The sequence below is a fragment of the Doryrhamphus excisus genome, chromosome 13 (assembly GCF_030265055.1).
Source record: "Doryrhamphus excisus isolate RoL2022-K1 chromosome 13, RoL_Dexc_1.0, whole genome shotgun sequence".
NCBI lineage: Eukaryota > Metazoa > Chordata > Actinopteri > Syngnathiformes > Syngnathidae > Doryrhamphus > Doryrhamphus excisus.
Window position 1 is genome coordinate 4,478,354 of NC_080478.1, and position 23,101 is coordinate 4,501,454.

The 23,101-nt window shown below is 36.1% G+C and overlaps 2 protein-coding genes across 7 annotated transcripts in view; one reads left to right on the top strand and one right to left on the bottom strand.

Annotated features, from left to right (window-relative positions):
- The window catches only part of LOC131140247 (thyroid peroxidase-like), a 21,142-nt gene extending 17,114 nt beyond the window's left edge, over positions 1–4,028 (top strand). For all 4 annotated transcript variants that reach the window (XM_058090491.1, XM_058090490.1, XM_058090493.1 and 1 more), the window contains one exon: positions 620–4,028. In XM_058090491.1, coding sequence (XP_057946474.1) covers positions 620–633 — 14 coding nt within the window. In that variant the 3' untranslated portion in view covers positions 634–4,028. The remainder of the gene's footprint in view (positions 1–619) is intronic.
- LOC131140248 (calpain-1 catalytic subunit-like) lies at positions 1,663–22,478 on the bottom strand. 3 transcript variants are annotated; one of them, XM_058090495.1, is made up of 23 exons: positions 22,374–22,478; positions 18,440–18,499; positions 15,794–16,048; positions 14,485–14,554; positions 14,264–14,382; positions 13,901–14,034; positions 13,637–13,811; positions 10,724–10,798; positions 9,939–10,024; positions 9,507–9,581; positions 9,230–9,390; positions 7,701–7,867; positions 7,568–7,579; positions 7,258–7,466; positions 6,248–6,305; positions 6,123–6,173; positions 5,730–5,787; positions 5,589–5,650; positions 4,489–4,557; positions 4,179–4,257; positions 2,582–2,698; positions 2,404–2,456; positions 1,663–1,810 (listed from the first exon to the last, which is right to left on the bottom strand). In XM_058090495.1, the coding sequence occupies exons 1-23, from the start codon at positions 22,425–22,427 to the stop codon at positions 1,784–1,786; spliced, it is 2,226 nt and encodes a 741-aa protein (XP_057946478.1). In that variant the 5' UTR covers positions 22,428–22,478; the 3' UTR covers positions 1,663–1,783. The 3 variants fall into 3 exon arrangements, with proteins under 3 accessions (XP_057946478.1, XP_057946479.1, XP_057946480.1); XM_058090496.1 differs by lacking the exon at positions 22,374–22,478 and adding an exon at positions 18,586–18,633; XM_058090497.1 differs by lacking the exon at positions 22,374–22,478 and adding an exon at positions 18,586–18,604 and having other exon boundaries at positions 15,794–16,032.
- Positions 22,479–23,101: the final 623 nt, after the last annotated feature.

The window sequence follows — 23,101 nt, forward strand, 5'->3', positions numbered from 1 at the left end:
AAAAATTAAAAGACACATAAAAAAAAACTTAAATTATATTAGTAAAGCAGGAAGTGAACAAATGTAACAGTTACTGATTGTAAAAGTACCAGATGGAGGGGTAGGATTTAATAAGCTTTGCTTCTTCCTACTCCTTTTGGACATGTGGAACTGGGAACTGATTATGGGATGCATTCAATTGTAATCTGATGCATGTTCAAATGAAATTAAACCATTAAAAAATAATTGTAAAAAATATATTACAAAAAAAATTAAAAACCATTAAAAAAAAATAAATTAAAAAAATAAAATAAAAATAACTTACATTTGTTCACTTCCCGCCTTTCTGATATAATTTAAGTTATTTTTATTTTATTAATTTGAATTTTAAAAAAAATGTTTTTTATTTTATTTATTTATTTTTTTAATGGTTTAATTTCATTTGAACATGCATCAAATTACAATTAAGTGCATCCCATAATCAGTTCACAGTTCCACAAATTAAAAAATTATATTGAAAAAATAAAATAGTGTAACTGTAAACTGTAGTTGACCCATATTTGTCAACACATATTACAAGAAATATATAATTGAAACTAAAAATGAAAAGATTGAAAGCCAATGTGATTCCTGCCCCCAGGCAACCCTCAGTGAAGTGGATCCAGAGAACCAGAGAACCTGACCCATGGAGATGTCGCATACTTTAGTTTTCATGAATGTTGTGTATTCCCAGTCATGAAATATGTGACTTTTTAAAAAAAATGGAATTGGGTTTGAAGGGTTTTATTGAATATTAGTTGATACAAAACATTATCATTCCAGTCACATTCACAAAGCTGGATTTTAAAAGCTCACTATTCTAGTTCTATGTTCCACTTAGTACAGAATACGTATCTACCATATCTACCATATCTACCATATCTACCATATCGACCATATCTACCATATCTACCATATCTACCATATCTACCATATCGACCATATCTACCATATCTACCATATCTTCCATATCTACCATATCTTCCATATCTACCATATCTACCATATCTTCCATATCTACCATATCTTCCATATCTACCATATCTACCACATCTTCCATATCTTCCATATCTACCATATCTACCATATCTACCACATCTTCCACATCTACCATATCTATCATATCTACCATATCTTCCATATCTTCCATATCTACCATATCTACCACATCTTCCATATCTACCATATCTACCATATCTGCCATATCTGCCATATCTACCATATCTACCATATCTTCCATATCTTCCATATCTACCATATCTTCCATATCTACCATATCTTCCATATCTACCATATCTACCATATCTACCATATCTTCCATATCTACCATATCTTCCATATCTACCATATCTACCATATCTTCCACATCTACCACATCTTCCATATCTTCCATATCTACCATATCTACCATATCTACCACATCTTCCACATCTACCATATCTATCATATCTACCATATCTTCCATATCTACTATATCTTCCATATCTACCACATCTTCCATATCTACCATATCTACCATATCTGCCATATCTGCCATATCTACCATATCTTCCATATCTTCCATATCTTCCATATCTACCATATCTACCATGTCTACCATGTCTTCCATATCTACCATATCTGCCATATCTGCCATATCTTCCATATCTACCATATCTACCATATCTACCATATCTTCCATATCTTCCATATCTACCATATCTAGTACCATACCATACAAGTCACACTTTGTCTTGCCTTTCTTCTGACATCATGGGACTTCCTTTTAGTTGCACATGGAAATGTACATCCACTGGAAAATACAAATCAATTATCAAACTGTGTTAATACAGAGATAGAGAGATAGAGAGATATAGACATATAGAGATAGATATAGAGATATAGAGATAGAAAGATAGATATAGAGATAGAAAGATAGATATACATAGAGATATAGAAAGAGATATAGAGAGATAGATATAGATAGAGAGAGAGAGAGAGAGAGAGAGAGAGAGAAATAGAGATAGAGATATAGAGATAGATAGAGATAGAGCGATGGCGAGATATAGAGAGATAGATAGAGAGAGATCGAGAGATAGATATAGAGAGATAGATAGAGATAGATAGAGATAGAGAGATAGATAGAGATAGAGAGATAGATATAGAGAGATAGAGAGATAGCTATAGAGAGATAGATATACATATAGAGAGATAGAGATAGATATAGAGATATAGAGAGATGGATATATAGAGATAGAAAGATAGATATAGAGAGATAGATATAGAGAGAGAGAGAATCCAGTTGTGTACCAATATACTGTATGCTAGCTGACACCTAGCATTAGCTGCATTAACTACACTGATGTAACGCTACGTGGTTGTCAAGCTCTTTTTTTTTTTTTTTACCTCGGATTCCCGGAGCGTCACGGTCATTCCATCAGAAAAGCGGTTGAAGATTTCTGAAGAGGAGATTGAGAATAAGAAAGTTGAGAGTCTGACACACAAATCCAAACTGGTGTGAGGATGGAATATGTAACATATTTTCCATGAGATCCACCAGGAGTATTTATCCATATGGACCTACTTTTCATGAAGCCAAGGCGAAGAGCCAGACTGATGAAGTTCTCCAGCGTTACATGGCCAGAAGGGGTCCCGTAGCGTAAAAGCAGCATATTTAACATATCTTCACTGACCCTTGTTCCTGGAGAGACACAAGGATAGGAGCAGAAATATGGCCTGGGTTGTATTAATTACATATTTCAATAATATAGACACCCTTTAGCGGCTGATGACTCAATTGTTTTGAACCAGACCAAGAAATTTATTTTTTTGGGGGGGGGGACAAATATATGAAACATTACAGTGCATTTCTTGCATCAATCAAAATATAACTTTCCATTATTTACATTTATATATTATAGTTTATTATTATATTGTATAGTATATTTACATTTGCCACAGTCTTGTTTTCCCCTGTTATTATTACATATTATATCATTATTATTGTTATTATATTGTCATTATTATCATTATTGTTATAATCGTTATCATTATTTCCATTATTATCACCGTTATTATATCATCATTAATATTACCATTTTCATCATTATAGTTGTAACAATATTTTCATTTTTTTTTTTTTTACTTTTTTAAAAAGAAGCAAAAGCTTAAAAATATAAATATAAATGCCTACCCCTTTTTTGCAAGATATAATCATGTTCATGCCACTGTCTTATTTTCCCTTTTTATTATTATCATTGTAATATTATTATTGTTATGATATTGTCATTATTATCATTATTGTTATAATCGTTATCATTATTACCATTTTTATTGTTATTATCACCAATATTTAATCATCATTAATATTACCATTTTTTTGTTTTCCCCTGTTATTATTATTGTAATATTATTATTGTTATTATCATTATCATTGTAATATTATTATTGTTATTATATTGTCATTATTATCATTATTGTTATAATCATTATTATTATTACCATTATTATTGTTATTATTATCACCATTACTGTAATCATCATTAATATTACCATTTTCATCATTATAGTTGTAACAATTTTTGGATTTTTTATTTTTATTTATTTTTATTAATTTTTTTTAAAAGAAGCAAAAGCTTCTGAAAAAAATGCCTACCCCTTTTTGCAAGATATAATCATGTCTTGTTTTCCCCTGTTATTATTATCATTGTAATATTATTATTGTGATTATATTATCATTATTGTTATAATCGTTATCATTATTACCATTTTTATTGTTATTATCAACAATATTTAATCATCATTAATATTACCATTTTCATCATTATAGTTGTAACAATTTTTGGATTTTTTTTATTATTATTTAATTTTACAGACTACATTGCTTCTTGTAGAGCGCTGCATCATTCCATCGGTTGTTTTCTGAAATCCGCAGTATTTATGCTTTTATTGTTTTATTTCGCTTGCTGTGCCTAATCTGGGTTGTTTGTTTGCATTGTATTTTATTTTATTGTATTGTAATAATTATTGTATTTTGATGGATATTGATAATGTTTTAAATGTATTTTAAATCACCACCTTTCTTTGTTTTATTGTAAAAAAAAAATAAAAAGTGTGAATGCACTCAAATAGTTAAAGAACTGTCCATTCCGTCGTACACATAATAAATAAGATGCCTTTACCTAAAGCGTACATGGAATTCTTCAGCTCTCTCAGTGACAGGCCTCCATTTTGTGACACATCAGTGCGCAAGAAAACATCCTTGAGATAAAAAAAAAAACAAAAACAAAAAAACGTTATGCTCAAATCACAATAAATCAACAACTGGACTTTCTAGTTGTTTCAAAATAGACTAATGTTTAATTACTGTTATTACCCCCCTCTACTGGAGGCTATACGCAACTACACACAATTCCCATTGTATACAAGCAATAGCATCAGTAGTTAGCAAAAAGCTATTGTTTATTGATTTTTTTAAATATATGCCTTTACCTTGTACATGACAATCTTGGTCCACAGATCAAACAGTTGCTCAGCATTCAGTTTTCCAGTGCCAGGTGTCTTTTCAGATTAACATCAAGGTGTAAGACTTGGACATACTTCACACATGCTAATACCCACACAAATAGAAAGATGGAACAACACACAGAGCGCAGTGTCGCCGCCGCGCATTGCTTCAGTGCTCACGCCGCCATCTTGTGTAGCAAAACTTGGCAGTTCTGCGTGTGCAGTGTATAGGTATATATAAGTAGTTTACAGCCGCGCATTGGGGCGTTTTAATGCCTTATCGCGTTCAGAATTTCAGAAACAATCAGTAAAAACGTTGAAAGTCGAAAACGAACAAAGTAGTGCCACACAAGATGGCGGACTCGCGGCGACAAAAACGTACTTCTATGTAATGTACTTCTGTGGGTAATACCGCTATGAGTAGCCAGGTGGACTGATATTGTGCCGCCCTCCCTATAGCACTGTTGCTTTAAGAGCAAGGCAGAGCTGAATGGAGGGGGAAATCTTGCGAGAGTACGATAGTGGGGCTACCGCGAGATCAGGAAGTAAAGCCGACAAGGTGGCTAGCGCTAGATCTTGGGGCTGTTTGAAATCGCTGTAAACACTAAAGTAAATTGAAAATAACTCAAAAAATGAATATAATAGTGGATGAAATTTCATGGATGGGGTAATATATCGGTGGATGACATTGTACGTTGACGATGTTTACACAGAAAAGGTTGTGTGCTAACCGCAGTAATGCTAATGCTAGCTGTGAGTGTAGCTAAAGTTGGCGTGTTTTGTAATTGTGTGTGTTATGTGACTCTACAATTAACATTTATTTGATGATTTTTTAATGTCTATTGTGTTTAATAATCTTTTCTATGTTTTCTGGAAGTGCAGATTTTAGTTGGTGCAAGTCAGGATACCCAGCACCTAGTAGGACCAATATTCAGTTCTAGGGACAGTCTTATTATTGTTAATGCTGAACATTCCATGTCCAGTCGGGAATAAAGACCCACATAAACGTTTTTGCTTGGTCCAGTCCTTCCATCGACCCGACCACATAATGAAAATATTTTCTGTATCACTTAAATAAAGGATACGCTCATCAACGCAACCATGCTGCGGCACGCATCGATGCTGAAGTCCCCATTTTTCAAGTCCTCTATCCAAACAAACACATCAGAACCACACAATGAGTCCTCCTTTGATTGTTCCATTGGTGGAACATTTCCAAACGATACCTTTCAAGACTTTATCATTGAGAAGCTTCTGAAGCAACACGGCGTCCACTTCATCATACTGTAATGAAACAGGATTTTGTGATTAACTGGCATTAGCTTGGCGTGACAGCGCATACCTGTATGTCAAGAGGCGTGCTGAAGGAAGCAAAACAAGACCGATGAAGTTATGATCCCTGCTTCATTCAGGCATAAAACAAATGGGTGTGCCAAACGGAAAGTCCCAGTTGAAATTGTCCACTCTCCAACTTTCACATTGAAAAGTTGAGTTCTTATTTCCTGAGTGTTGCGCTACTATTGGTGACGGAGCATTGCAGAGATGCTAGTTTGATTTAATCAGGTATATTTTAAGGTATTCAATTGGAGGAAAAAGGGTGGATGCACATATAGTATTACCTTGTCAAACAATTGCTGGAACAAGATTTTCATGTCCTTATTCTCCTTGGACTGCAAAACAATTAGAAGGAAAAAATAATATATAATGAAAAAACAAAGTGCTAGTAACATGTTTGAATCCCAACCTCTTCCACGTCCGTATGTCCATGTTCATGGTCATGGTCATGGCCACCGGAATTCTCACTACGGAAGGAGAACGTACAAAGGATTTACTTGACAAAAAAAATCACCATAATCGTAACAATTTGTACTAAACGTTTTTTTAAACAAACGTTGCTGCTTCAGTATCACCTAAAATTCACTCACTAATATCAATTATAAGATAATTAACACTATACATGAAATTTGATGTAATTATCATTGTAGTTGCATATCAAATTGTTTACCACAAATAGATTTTCCCTACTTATTATAGATAACAACTTTTTTCCATCTGCGATTAAATGTGATTAATTGAGTTAACTAGACCAAAATGCAATTAATCACGATCAAATATTTTAATTGATTGACAGCCCTAGTATTATTTAGTTAATTCCCATGATGTTATAGATTACATTTTCATGAACTTATTTAGTAAAATCAACATTTTTATTATTAATAATAAATATATAAATAATAAATACAATTAATATACAAACATGTATACCAATACAAGTTAAAAATAATATAATAGGGAGCCATAAGGGAGCCAGAGGAACCCAGAGGGTGGCTGATGTCATTGCAGCACAGCATAAAAACATATTTCCATCTGCGATTAAATGCGATTAATTGTGAGTTAACTATGGGCAAAAAAAAAACGATTAATTGAGATCAAATAATTTAATCGATTGACAGCCCTCGTATTATTTAGTTAATTCCCACGATGTTATAGGTTACATTTTCATGAACGTATTTAATAAAATGAACATACTTTTTGCAGGAATAAATATAATATACAAACATGTACCAATACAAGTTAAAAATAATATAATAATATATATAATAATGCATTTCGTTTGAGCACAGCAGTGCTGCCTCTGTCCATCAAAGGGAGCCAGAGGAACCCAGAGGGTGGCTGATGTCATTGCAGCACCCCAATGAATGCGTCGCTCAGACACAATGCATTATTGGAAAAATGTAAACGTTAATATCTTACTGAATGTGGGTCTCTGACTTGGAGAGGATGGTCAGGATGAAGGAGGCAGTCTCGTTAGCGTTAAAGGTGGATGGTACAATCAGGTATTCGCCAGGTTTCAACGCGATGAGTTCCATCACTTCACGGGCATTTAAGTATTTTTTTGACTGAGCAACAGGTCGGTTCCTGCTGAAGAAAGCGGCGGGAAACTTCCCCTTCTGGGGCTTCAACTGGAATCACATTTGATGCACAGGATAATGTACTGTGAAGTACCCATCTTTAGAAAAACATAATCACGAGGTTGTACTGGTAAGGATGGAAATACACTCACTTCTTCTGGAACCTGGGTGACGAAACGTGGTTCGTGTTAGGGACAGAAAAAAAAAAGTTTGTTGATTCCTATGACTTCATTAAAATAAATAATACAACTCGATTTTTAAATCATCTGCAATGGAAATATTCACCTCAAAAACGGAGAATCCAATGTGGAGATTCTTGACCAGTGCTCTGTTTCTTTTGTCCGGCTTCTGCATGAGCGACACCAGCATGTTGATGTCCCCTTGTTTGGCAGCACATGCACCTTCTAGCTTGTCAATCGTTACTCGGTACTGCGGATTAGTCCAGAAGCTATCTGTACAGTAAACAAACAATTTGACCGTTTAAGCTTTGCTTCTTCCTACTCCTTTTGGAAGTAAATAAAAAATTAAATAAAAAAACCCTTAAATTACATTAGAAAGGCAGGAAGTGAACAAATGTAACAGTTAGTGATTGTAAAAGTACCAGATGGAGGGGTAGGATTTAATAAGCTTTGCTTCTTCCTACTCCTTTTGGACATGTGGAACTGGGAACTGATTATGGGATGCATTCAATTGTAATCTGATGCATGTTCTAATGAAATAAAACCATAAAAAAAAATTAAAATAATTAAAAAAAACTTTTTTTTTTATTTTTAATGCAAAAATTCTACTAAAAAAACTTAAATTATATTAGAAAGGCAGGAAGTGAACAAAGCCTTGCTTCTTCCTACTGCTTTTGGACATGTGGAACTGTGAACTGATTATGTGATGCATTCAATTGTAATCTGACGCATGTTCAAATTAAATAAAACCATTAAAAAAAATTAAAATATTTTTTTAAATTTAATTAAAAAAATTTAATTTAAATAAAAAAAATAAATAAAAAAAATTAAATTATATTAGAAAGCAGGAAGTGAACAAATGTAACAGTTACTGATTGTAAAATTACCAGATGGAGGGGTAGGATTTAATAAGCTTTGCTTCTTCCTACTCCTTTTGGACATGTGGAACTGGGAACTGATTATGGGATGCATTCAATTGTAATCTGACGCATGTTCAAATTAAATAAAACCATTAAAAAAAATTAAAATATTTTTTTAAATTTAATTAAAAAAATTTAATTTAAATAAAAAAAATAAATAAAAAAAATTAAATTATATTAGAAAGCAGGAAGTGAACAAATGTAACAGTTACTGATTGTAAAATTACCAGATGGAGGGGTAGGATTTAATAAGCTTTGCTTCTTCCTACTCCTTTTGGACATGTGGAACTGGGAACTGATTATGGGATGCATTCAATTGTAATCTGATGCATGTTCAAATGAAATTAAACAATTTAAAAAATTTACAAAAAAAAAAAAAAAATAATAAAATAAAAATTAAATTATATGAACTGATGATGGGATGCACTCAATTGTAATCTGATGCATGTTCAAATGAAATTAAACCATTACCATGTAATAATTTACCAAATTTTCTGGATAATTTGATGTGATGTGAAAATCAGTGGAACCTCCATTTTTGTTGTTGTTTGTGTACGGCAACTAGCTAAAATGCTCAAGCTGAAACTTTCAAAAGTTGGTTGTACGGCATCTTAAAAGACATGTGATTGAATGTCATATTGTGTTCTTTTTTGCTCAAATTTTGCTAAATTCATACACTATTCTTGCATTTAGAATTTTGTTATCCCAAATGTACCTGGGAAGTTCATGCATCCTCCGGCTGTTTTCCCAGCGAGCCATCTGCCCTCGTAGAAGGACGTTTTCCAATGGCAGGATGACTCTCCGTCAAGGAATTCGGGGCATAGACAGCAAATGTCAAGGTCATCGTAGAATCTACAGAAATCTTCCAGGCACATCCTGTTGGAATGGTCACATAGAATAACATACAGCTTGGATACAATGCTTTTAAAATGACATAAAACGTGAATATTGTACTATTATGCATATTTGGGAACTAATGCGAACGTGCTTACCAAAACTCTCCATTGTCAAAAACAGCGAGACACATATCTCGATCCTGTTGGCTCACTGTTTTCCACAGAGGTGACCTTGAAATGCATTTTGGAGAAATGTCTTTTTTGTCTTCAACTGCAATTTATTGTCTTCACACATGCAATAAATACCGGTATTAATAATAACAACGTGACTGTTACATACATAACAGGGGCTGGCAGCTTCTGGCTCCAGAGTTTCAGTTTTTTTTTTGTACAGGCCCAGATGACCAGACCTTGACCCACCAGTGAAGACTCATAGAGCATTTTAAATTCATTTTCTAAAGGTTCTTGGCACTTGGTTTTATTAAGAAAGTGAAAGCAGATAGCAAGGTTTTTTGACACCGTTTTTCACTATGCGAGTCTCAACGTGACATCGTGAATTGTTGGGTCTTGATAGATATTGGTCCTTACCCGTCACTCCAGTCTCCGTTCCATTCCACTTTGCCCCAGGGGTTCAACAAACGCACCATTTTTACGACTTGCCCGCGACTCATCATCTGCTCCATAAACACAACAAGAACACCCGGTTGGAATCGAACCTAACCTTCTTATACGAGTTTTATTTTCATTAAAGGGGACCTATTATGCTCATTCTGTCCACTCTGTTGTGATTGGCCACACGTCAAAAGTGCTTCCTAAGCTATGAACCATATAAGGAGATCCGCCCGTCTGTGACATCACAAAGAGGCAGTTTGACCACGCCTTTTGAAACCGAGCGTTTTGAACCATCCCAAACGTCTTTCAGGGCTCACTTCCAAATGCACAAAGCTTTTTTCCATCTGCGATTAATGTGATTAATTGAGTTAACTAGGCCAAAATGCAATTAATCACGATCAAATATTTTAATTGATTGACAGCCCTAGTATTATTTAGTTAATTCCCATGATGTTATAGATTACATTTTCATGAACTTATTTAGTAAAATCAACATTTTTTAATTATTAATAATAAATATATAAATAATAAATATAATTAATATACAAACATGTACCAATACAAGTTAAAAATAATGTAATACATTTCGTTTGAGCACAGCAGTGCTGCCTCTGTCCATCAAAGGGAGCCAGAGGAACCCAGAGGGTGGCTGATGTCATTGCAGCACCCCAATGAATGCGGAAATATTGAAAAAAATTTAAATGTTAACATCTTACTGATAATAGGTCCCCTTTAACAGAAAAGGCAGAACAGCAGTTCACCTGTCTGACTCCGGTGATAGTGTAGGCGTGGCCTTCGACCAATCCATTGGGCAAAACGGTGTTGGCAGATGTCTTCTACAAGTCATAGCAGGCATGTATTAGATAAGCGCAGGGTGACGGAACAGCAAGGTGGAATGCTCCGTGTTTATTTAGACATCAGAAGTACCTTCACCCCTTTATGATATATTTCTTTCTGACTGGAAGCTTTTCTTTCAAGTGAAAAGCTTGCTCAATGGCTCTGAATGAACATGGCGTCTACTGTAACTACCGTGACCTGAGATCTGTTTTCAGTACAAAGATCGAGCTTGAGCGTTCCAGTATGTTGTCATGTCACCAGTTGAATTAATCCCGGGAATTATGCGCAATTGAAAGCTGCCGTTGAAAAACGACAGGGAGGGGTGCCTGCGACTGAAGCTGATAGTCCGCGGATATACAGTATGACTGCGGTTGTTTCGGCGTAGTTAATAAAGTTGATCGACAAAAGCTACAGTATTTTTATATTCCGTACAAAAACGTCATAATCCGTGACATGTATAACAGGGAAGAGTGTGGATCTGCGGAAGGGGCAGATTCCGCATTCCCCGGCATGTTTTGCTAGAGTTAAAATTATGACTTCGACACATGTGATTTTCAACCACTGTCCCGCGGCACACTAGTGTACCTTGAGAAACCGTCAGGAATGTGCCGTGAGGAATTATCCAATATCACTTTTTATAATTAACATTTATTAATCATCATTTGCAAATATTATGTCAATAGCCATGAATATATGGACCCAAATATTCCAATTGCATTTGGTTTATTTGCTCAAACGGAAAGAATTGAACAGGGATGGAATATTCCTTTAACCAATCCGATTGAGGTACAGTAAACCTGGGATATATCGGACTCGGATATATCGGAAATTCGCTCACAACGGACAGATAAAAAAGAGCCAATTTTTCCGTAATGCATTTCCAATAAAAATTCATTGCATATATCGGATTTCTTATAACGGATTTCGCCTATTTCGGACAACAGGACACAACAGGAAGTCAGACAGACACACTAACGAAACCAAAAACAGCACTTAAGTCGCACAAGAGGCACAAAGAGATGATTATGATGATGCAACTCTACGATAAAAGCCGAAAAAACGACCACAAGGTGTCAGGAAATCTGCCTCCATCTTTCCCCATTGAAATACAAAATGGGGAAAATTTAAATAGTTAATTTGTAAAAAAAAAAATATATATGTATTTTTTCATGTACAACAACCATTTTTTGTTTATGTTGTAGCATCATTGTTTAGACATTTGGCTAAAAAAAGGCTAAATTTGTGTCAAAGTGAAAGTTATGCTTAGATCTTCTCTTTTTCCCAGTTATTTGTTGTGGATTGATATTTTGTTGAAACTTAGCTATGTTCTACTACTCATTACTAAAGAACTAAAGTATGAATGTACTTATACACACATATATTATACTTGAATCACATATATGTATTACAGTAAACCTCGGATATATGGGACTCGGATATATCGGAAATTCGCTCACAACAGACAGATAAAAAAGAACCGATTTTTCTGTAATGCATTTCCAATAAAAATTCATTGCATATATCGGATTTTTTTATAACAGATTTCGCCTATTTCGGACAAAATCTCCAGTCCCGTTCCAATGCATTTCCATTAAATTTCCCTCGCATATATCGGATATATCGCCGCATCGTGGCGCTCCGATTCGCCGAATCGTGACAGGCCGCTATACGACGTCATTTGCAGCGTTTGCAGCGTTGCCTGCGCGTCCAGGTACATTGGAAACATAGTCAAGGAAGTGCCTTTTTATAACGGATAAAATCCCATTTACGCATATACCGGATATAAATCCGATATATGCGTAAAACGGACATTTTCCGGAATATGCATATAACGGATTTCGCTTATATCGGACAAAACCAGTGGGAACAATTGAATCCGATATATCCGAGGTTTACTGTATCTTGTACCCGCTCAAACAGAAAGTTGTCAGACTGCGTTCTTCTTCTTCGTGGTGTTTTTCTTCTTCTGTTGTTTATTGGCGGTTGGCAAGCCGCTTTCGTGTGCATTAGCGCCATCTGTAAACAGAATCTAAACCCTTCTATACTTTATTCACAAGTACAGTTTTATTAAAAAAAGAATATATATATCTATATAAAACATGTCCTGAGTTGAATTATAAAATATTATCAAGATTGAATTTGATCTTTTCCTGTTTAAATTTTATCCCGGGTGCGTTCTTTCAGGGCATGCTCAGATATGACGTAACACGCAGATTCCAGACGTTCTTCACTTTTAAAAATGGAGGCCAGCAATCGGCACTGGACTAAGCAAAGTTTTGATTCAAACTAAATTTCAAAACTGGAAGAACGGAAAACTGGCAATACGGAGTTATTCCAACAAGTGAAAGAAAAACTCAGGGAAGTCGGTATCACGTGATGTTGATGTTTACATTTTACTGGGCATGCCCTATTGACTATTCTGGTTGATTTTCACGAACGCATGTAGACAAGAGATTGGAATATTCCTTTCTATGGATACCATTGTTTTTCCCGAAAGGTGATTCGGAAAGAGTCGGAAAGTGGTGACGTAAAAACCGTGGCTACTGTGGAGTGTCTGTGGTGTAAAGACTAGCATAGCAATGTAATATTGGTCCGTGTGGCAACACCTACCTTGTTCCTCCCATGGACTTATTGATGCACGTGTGAGGTCGTGGTGATATTTTGGAACAGTTTTGGTTAGTGGTGTGTGCCACAAGATTTTTCCAATGTAAAAAACGTGCCATGGCTCAAAAAAGGTTCAAAAACACAGATGTAGTGTATACTCCAAAAAGTCATTTGTGTTTTGAACCATAATAAAATTTGAACCAAAATAAAATTTGTAGTCATTTTACGCTTACCCCCTGAGGAGTGCCACATCCCATCAGTGACTTGAATTGTCCGGCTCTGAACATAATCTCCCAAAGGTTTGAGGGTGGTTCTGACAGCTGGATACAAATATGGACACCGCCCGTGAAGTCCACCAACGCCTCATTGGGTGTTCCAGCATTCATGTCTGAGTAGGATCCACACACTCTGATACAAGTATTAGAATTTAAAAAAAAAACAAAATCAAGACAAATATCATTTTAAAGAGAAAAATAACTGCAAATATATTTCCGTACTTAGCATAAGCTTTCTCCAACAAAGCAGGCCAAAACTCTGTTGGGTCTTTGGAGTGTACAAAAATGAGTGTGCCATTGAGTGTTGGGAGTTTATCGTCAATGGTGACGTCCACCCATCTGCCAAATCTCCAGAACTGGAAAGTTGTGAAACATACAAAATCAACCCAGGAAGTCCTTTTACATACGGTTCATTAATTAGTTAAATACTAAATATGTTACACATTACATTGTATTGATTGTATTTTCTACTTATTTGTTACCAATATTTTTCCTTCATGGGAACAAAGCATGAATAAAACGTAACAATTAAAAAACGGTTCAAAAAATGTTTCCGAACATTTGTTTGTGATGCGATATATTTACCCGAAAATGGAACAGCCCACAGTAGTCCTGAACAAAGTTTTGGTCAAGAGGAACAACTTGCTCGAAGATGCCTCTCTGAAATGTCAGTGCACCCATGGATGCAAGAAACCAGCAGTTTCCTAAGAGAACACGTTAGAACAACAGTCCGCTAATTCGTACCCTCGTAATTCGTAAACACATGAAAATACTGTGTACGCATACTGTATCGGTCATTTTCTTACCAAGCAGGCCTTGACCAAAATCAAACCTGGAGACGCCATCAGTAACAAAAGATGGATTGGGAACAAGTTTCTGTAACAGAAGTGTTGTGGACTCATTGCGTTAATATGCCAATACTGTAAATACTTACGTTAACATTATGTCATTGTATGGTCATATCACCTCATACTTCGGTACGAGGTACATTATAAAAATAAAATATTAAATTATATTAGGAAAGCAGGAAGTGAACAAATGTAACAGTTAGTGATTGTAAAAGTACCAGATGGAGGGGTAGGATTTAATAAGCTTTGCTTCTTCCTACTCCTTTTGGACATGTGGAACTGTGAACTGATTATGGGATGCATTCAATTGTAATCTGATGCATGTTCAAATGAAATAAAACCATTAAAAAAAACTTAAAATAATTTTAAAAAATTAAAAAAAAAATTAAAATTAAAATAAAATTAAAAAAAATTAAATTATATTAGAAAGGCAGGAAGTGAACAAATGTAACAGTTACTGATTGTAAAAGTACCAGATGGAGGGGTAGGATTTAATAAGCTTTGCTTCTTCCTACTCCTTTTGGACATGTGGAATTGTGAACTGATTATGTGATGCATTCAATTGTAATCTGATGCATGTTCAAATGAAATAAAGCCATTAAAAAAATTAAAATAATAAAAAAAAATTAAAAACAATTTTTTTAAATAAAAAAATAAAATTACAAAAACTTAAATTATATTAGAAAGGCAGGAAGTGAACAAATGTATGAGTTACTGATTGTAAAAGTACCAGATGGAGGGGTAGGATTTAATAAGCTTTGCTTCTTCCTACTCCTTTTGGACATGTGGAACTGTGAACTGATTATGGGATGCATTCAATTGTAATCTGATGCATGTTCAAATGAAATAAAACCATTAAAAAAATTAAAATAATTTAAAAAAAAAAAATTTAAATAAAAAAATAAAATAAAAAAACTTAAATTATATTAGAAAGCAGGAAGTGAACAAATGTAACAGTTAGTGATTGTAAAAGTGCCAGATGGAGGGGTAGGATTTAATAAGCTTTGCTTCTTCCTACTCCTTTTGGTCATGTGGAACTGTGAACTGATTATGTGATGCATTCAATTGTAATCTGATGCATGTTCAAATGAAATAAAACCATTACCATTACCATTACTAATAAATGCAAATTATCAGAGATTCGACTGTGAATGAGTATAGATTGATTGATTCAATTTCAAGTAAAATGCCGCCTGATTAGTATCTGTAACCTCTAATGACTGCAAACCTTTTTTTTTAAAGTGAATATATCGTACGTATTCCTTACCGCTGGTCTGAGCCACTGCACTCTTTGCAGGTCATCGGGACTCAGTAAGTTGTTGCCAATGCTTCTCCTGTCAGGGGGGAACATATCATCGATGTACCGTACTTGGCGGCTCAGGCACATCTCTTTCAACATCCGGTAGTCTTGCTTTAAGAAGTTGTCAGGGTTGTCGATGGTTCCATAGCCGTCTTTGCTGTGGCGTGCATTAACGATGCTCATGCATACACCCGGTGGAGGCATTTCTGTTGGGATTGAGTTCTGTTTAGGAATAAGAGTTATATTATTAAGATTTACTTGTTTGTTTTTGTGACTGCGTGTCCTAGAATGATAACAGCAATAACTTGGAGGATTGCTCCAACATCAGAGGATTGCGATAGCCAGCTAGTATCGACAGTGGAACCGGTTTAAGTCAATATCGTTTATGTCAACAACACATCTAAGTCAACCAACCCATCAAGTCCTGATCCAACGTCAATAAAAAGCAATCTCCTGTTAAGCAGGCTCAAACCCACATACACACACACACACACACGGTGATTCAAAGTCGAGTGCATTAAACACTGACAATGATCAACAATCCTTATGCGAGACAGGAATATGTATTTCTTTTTTTGTAGCTCGGAATGCAAGTAACAGGATGTATGTATTCTGCCTATAAGGCCTTCTGAAAAGGCCGCCAACAACGCAAATTGTTTATTTATTATTGTGATTAAGGTTGTTACTCCGAAGAAGCGCATTACTGGCATAGTGACACCTTGCCACACCACACCGTGCAAATAGCGGCTAGTGACTAGCGGCTAGCAACTAGCGGATAGTGACTAACGGCTAGCGGCTAGTGACTAGCGGCTAGCAGCTAGCGGCTAGCGACTAGCACTACCATGTGACTAGCGGCTAGCAACTAGCGGATAGTGACTAACGGCTAGCGGCTAGTGACTAACGGCTAGCGGCTAGTGACTAGCGGCTAGCGACTAGCACTACCATGTGACTAGCGGCTAGCGACTAGCAGCTAGCGGCTAGCGACTAGCGGCTAGTGACTAGCGGCTAGCAACTAGCGGCTAGCGACTAGCGGCTAGCGACTAGTGGCTAGCGACTAGCGGCTAGTGACTAGTGGCTAGCGACTAGCGGCTAGTGACTAGTGGCTAGCGACTAGCACTACCGTGCGACTAGCGGCTAGCAACTAGCCGGCTAGCAGGCCCCTACTGAAAGGTAACGCTACATATTGGAGTTGCCACCACTGCTGCTTTTTGAGTTTATAAATTTAAAGTGATAGTTTGGATCAGCTGTGTACTTCATCAACTGTGACTTACCCCCACTTGGTCCTGTGATACCGGTTTTGGTCCGATTTTGGTGATGAGAAGCATCGTTCCGGTTAGTTATTGCGGTTACTTGCATTAATGATGCTAAAAATGTTCACAGGATTAATTCAATCAATTAGTTACTATGTTTATGATATTTTTGACTTGTATCAATATTTCTGGTTCTTCTCTTTGAATTATGTGTTTTTGCTCTTTTTCCCCCGATTTTTGCTGTTTTTATGTTAAATTTTATGTGGCAAGTATCAGGTGATGTGATTTATTTTAGTGTTCCTCCAGCATACAAGAATATGGCAGCGGGTGTGATCAATAAAGTCTTGTAAGAACGGTGAATGCCATGCAGCAAAACATCCACCCATGCATTTTCTATGCCGCTTATCCTCACGAGGGTCACGGGCATGCCGGAGCCTATCCCAGCTGTCTTCGGGCGAGAGGCGGGGTACACCCTGGACTGGTGGCCAGCCAATCACAGGGCACATATAGACAAACAACCATTCACACTCACATTCATACCTATGGACAATTTGGAGTCACTGCAGCAAAACATAAAATAGAACTAACATAAACGAATATAAGATGTTTATGGGGGGAACTAATGAAAAGGTAAAACGAACATAAACGAAAAGGAAGGGAATCTCCCACACGGAGGTGAAGTCATAACAGACACGACTAACCTGTGCAGTGGAATGCATGAAAGGTTGTCTAAGGATAGCAGTAGCTCCTAGTGAGGTCTGGGTGAGGAAGCTCAAAGATACTCACAGGGAACCAAGGAATATCGAAGACGACATGGATCTTATATAAAACCCTTGTTGCATTTGGTTTGTTCCATCAAACTAAAATAAAGGGTTAGCATTGATGGCCAAATGAAATATAAACACAAAACAGGAACTACAGGAAGTGACGGAAATTATTAAAATAAAGAAAAAAACACAAGCTGATTATTTTTTTTTAAAGCACTCATGGGGTACCTATACTTTAGAGACCATTACAGGGGTTTTGAACTGTAACCAATTAGCAAGACCTCCCTTTAACCCCTTGCCTTCTAGGGTGCATGCAGAATTTTGCACAAAAAAAAAAATGCTAAACTCCCATAGCTACAAAAATATATCAAAATATGTTTGTTTCTTTGCAGAGTAGCATAAAATATGTGGTCTGTGCTCACAGTTTCGGAATTCCTTTCTACTTTTAATAACTGAATCGGCCCAACCACAGGCGATATAATTGCACATGTGTATGATTTGCAACAACGACAATAGCAATTAATAATTGTGCATTTTATAATATCTAATATCGAAAATATTTCCGAATATATTTATAAATGTCAATGTTAACTCACCAGGGCACGGAGGGTGTGTCTCTTGTCGTGTTGTGTTGTGTTGCGTCCAGGTAGATCAGCCTGTGTGAGAAGGAGAGGCTGAGGTTGTTATATAATGGCAGATCGTACCTCAGGCTAAAGTATAGTAAGCATGAAAAAATCATCACCTCTGAAAGTACACCTGTGTCGCGATGAATCGTACACCGCAAATTTTTTTTTTTTAATGGTTGTTGAATGTTAAAACTGTCCTGACTTGTTTGAGGTTTGTCAATAGTGTTTTGTTTTGTTTCGACGGTATGCACACACACACACACACACACACACATACACAACCACGACTTTCACTGTTCTGTTTATGTACAAGTTATACACCTGGCACGCCATTCATGACTAAAAATTGGCACAAAATGGCCTTGCCACAATTTATTTACATCTTGTCAAGAACAGACTTGCCCCCATAAGGTGGTGGGAAAAGTTAACCCATTCATGTGACTATGGTAGACTATGTTCTATTATTAGTATCCATCAGTATCGGACGATTTAAGTGAAAAATAATGTTATGCTTTTCTACACTCATCATCTATGGCTAGTACCGTATTTTCTGGACTATAAGTCGCTCCAGAGTATAAAATGCATAATTAGGTAGAAAAAAACATACATAAGTCGCACTGGAGTATAAGTCGCACAAGGCCAAAAATGCATAATTAGGTAGAAAAAAACATACATAAGTCGCACTGGAGTATAAGTCGCACTAGGCCAAAAATTCATAATTAGGTAGAAAAAAACATACATAAGTCGCACTGGAGTATAAGTCGCACTAGGCCAAAAATTCATAATTAGGTAGAAAAAACATACATAAGTCGCACTGGAGTAAGTCGCACAAGGCCAAAAATGCATAATTAGGTAGAAAAAAACATACATAAGTCGCACTGGAGTAAGTCGCACAATGCCAAAAATGCATAATTAGGTAGAAAAAAACATACATAAGTCGCACTGGAGTATAAGTCTCACAAGGCCAAAAATGCATAATTAGGTAGAAAATAACATACATAAGTCGCACTGGAGTATAAGTCGCACAAGGCCAAAAATGCATAATTAGGTAGAAAAAAACATACATAAGTCGCACTGGAGTATATGTCGCACAATGCCAAAAATGCATAATTAGGTAGAAAAAAACATACATAAGTCGCACTGGAGTATACTAAGTCGCACAAGGCCAAAAATGCATAATTAGGTATAAAAAAACATACATAAGTCGCACTGGAGTATAAGTCGCACAAGGCCAAAAATGCATAATTAGGTAGAAAAAAAACGTACATAAGGACACCCTGGACTGGTGGCCAGACAATCCCAGGGCACATATAGACAAACAACCATTCACACTCACATTCATACCTATGGACAATTTGGAGTCGCTAATTAACCTAGCATGTTTTTGGAATGTGGGAGGAAACCGGAGTACTTGGAGAAAACCCACGCATGCACGGGGAGAACATGCAAACTCCACACAGAAATTGCAGAGAGTGGAATTGAACCGTGGTCTCCTAGCTGTGAGGTCTGCGTGCTAACCACTCGACTGCCGTGCAGCCCTGACGGCCAGTATATGCCACAAAAACAATCTTGCAGGGGTAGCAAGATATGCCATTTGAATAGCAAACACTTAACAGCCTATGGTGAGTTTCCAAGGCAAACAGCCGCTAAGTAAACAATGTGAAGAAGACTCGACCGTGTGTGCATGACAGGTCAGAAGGCCAAGTGAATAACATGAATTAATTAATTACTAATTTTATTAGTAATGCCCCCGTTTATCCTGGCTAATCATTAGGAATACATTGAATTACTCCCGGATTGGAGCATGCCTAGTCAAAACATATTGAAACACATGTGATATGTACTATTCTGATCCCAGCACACATTGGAGAGACTGTGTCTGTCAAATAGCCTGGGAATGCCTCAGGATTCCCCCATGACCTGACTCTGGATAAGTGGAAGAAGATAGTTGGATTGCTTTCTACAGTGGATGCATTGTGATGTAGTACTTTAGTGCCCTCTTGTGGCAGTAATTATTATTTTTTTTGTGGGTATTTTAGTACAGTATTAAGATTGTTTTTTGAATGCAATCATCACATGGCCAAATGTAATTACATGTATTTTATTTATTACTTACTAAAAACAGAGATCATTACAAAATCTTCTGTGCTGAAAAACCCTTGGCAAAGAAACATGGCCGTGCCATTGTTTGTGTGTGTGTGTTCATACACTTCATTTGTTCAGCAGTTTTTCGTGCACATGGTGATTACTAAGCACATTGTGGTGTTTTGTTTGAGTCATTGTGCGTTTCTATGGACTGGATTGTTTTGACATCCCAAAAGCGACAGACTATGTCTTTGTTTAGCATCCAGTTGCTACGTTGTCATCATAAACGGCTTTTGGTAATGGTAATGGTTTAATTTCATTAGAACATGCATCAGATTACAATTGTGTGCATCCCATAATCAGTTCACAGTTCCACAAGTCCAAAAGGAGTAGGAAGAAGCAAAGCTTATTAAATCCTACCCCTCCATCTGGTACTTTTACAATCAGTAACTGTTACATTTGTTCACTTCCTGCTTTCCTAATATAATTGAAGTTATTTTTTTCCCTTTAATTTAATTTAATTTAATTTAATTTAATTTATTGGGTACCATAGTAAGTGTCAATATAGTGATATATATATATATATATATATATATATATATATATATATATATATATATATAGCACATCATGACTGGTTCAAGACTCTTCATCCTTGTATTTGGCAAACATCAACTTAGAAATAAAAATTTAGAAATAAGTAGTTAGTATGTTCTCCGTAGGCGGCATTATGAATTACCCTTACTGGCCTTTTTTTGCAGTACATTTAGCGAGTGAAGATTGCTTTCATGCTGTTTATTGAAGGCATTTAGTGAAACCACTGTGCACAAACTTTATGTAACAGTGCAGGTACATTTTGAAATGTTTTATAACTTTGCGTGTATCACCTTAGCATGTTGAACGTCTTTCCAGAAATCGAAACAAGACTGAACTAACAGTATTATATATAAGTTAAAATGATAATATTAGTTGTAGCCACTCTACAAATCGTTTATGTTGATACATATGTTGCATTTCATGATGTCAAGACAAATGTAATACAAATTGTAGTAGATTAGTTTTGTGTTTATGCATTTTTTTGTTTGTTTATGCTAAAACAACTACAGTTACCTTAAAGGTAAAAGCCCCTTACATCATATACACAGTACAATATGCTGACGTTCCTCTGCGTGGTCATATTTTATCCTTCTTTCGATATTAACATCATTTCAAAGAAACAGTATATTGCCTGTGGTTATGTATTTTTTTGCAAGATCGACAATGATACAATGATATAATGACTAAGTGCAAACAAAAGGAGTCCAAATTCCACAGTAGAGCACACTCGGGAGGTTACGCAACCTCCAAAACAACTGACGAGGGTTCAAAGTAAGTAGAATATGCTGCTGCTGAAATTGAGTTGCATTGGGGACTAAAAAAGGGGGACATTGAGTTCATCAATGGTTCCCTCAATATGGGTGGACTGTTGTACTGCTTCCTGTCTTTTGTCAGACTCTTTCTTATTATGTATATTGTGAATATACAGTCATGATAAAAAAAAATATTAGAGCATCCTTGTGTCTTTGGTTTATTCATCCAATGTAATACCTGGTACAACTAAATGTAGTACATTTGTTTTGGCTTAGTGTTAATACACAATTGCTATCTTTATCCTATTTACTGATAAATCCTCCCTGGTGCATACATACATACATACGGCTCCTTCACCTTCGTCATCTGAGGACACCATTTCTATTTTTTTCCCCCCAGCTGAGATAACAGCAATGTATGACGTTCACGGTCACATTGTGTACCTTAGTGGTGCCGTTAGGATTCTAACCTGCTGCTCTTCCTCCCCGGAGCTCTTGATCCCAAGAGAGATCCAACCAATCATCTCCTTGCGCTTGTTGTCGAGCGTGACATTTGATAGCTGGAAAAGGGCTACCTGGAAGACAAAGGTTTCTTCATATAGGTCAGGCAGATAAATATTTTACACTTGGACGTCACATGACCTGTGGAATTCAGGAAGGTTAGCTTAACATACGCGTCTGAGTAAGGAAGAAAGGAATACACAATTAGAATATACACACACTTTAACAAAGTAATTAGTTATAGTTACTAGTTACTTCTCAAAAAAGTAACAGATTTACTAACTGCGTTACTCCACTACAAAAGTAACTAGTTACACACACACACACACACACACACACACACACACACAGACATAGTAACGACGGTTACCATTACAGAGGTTTGTATTTTGTGCAGTCGACAGGTGTTTCTGTGGGTTCTGTGAGTTTTTGAGTTTTTTTCGGGCACATAATGTACATTTTACCTTTTGACATCAACGAGGTTAAAGTAGTGTCGTACTTCCATTTAGCAAACGCTGTTTGGACATGCTCTAAACACCCGCCCACCCAAGTTTTCTGATTGGCTGAAGACGCGATCTTACTAAATCTTAACCAATCCTCATTGCTTATGTGACCTAAACACCCGCCCATCTAAGTTCTCTGATTGGCCGAAGATGCAATTTTACTAAATCATAACCAATCCTCATTACTTATTTGC

Excerpts from the sequence above, each read along its gene's own strand:
- LOC131140248 (XM_058090495.1), bottom strand. The coding sequence starts at position 22,427 with ATGATTGGTTGGATCTCTCTTGGGATCAAGAGCTCCGGGGAGGAAGAG. Across the intron at positions 10,799-13,636 it reads GATGTGGCACTCCTCAGGGG|AAGACATCTGCCAACACCGT; the intron begins GTAAGCGTAAAA and ends TATGACTTGTAG. Across the intron at positions 9,582-9,938 it reads AACGGAGACTGGAGTGACGG|GTCACCTCTGTGGAAAACAG; the intron begins GTAAGGACCAAT and ends ATGCATTTCAAG.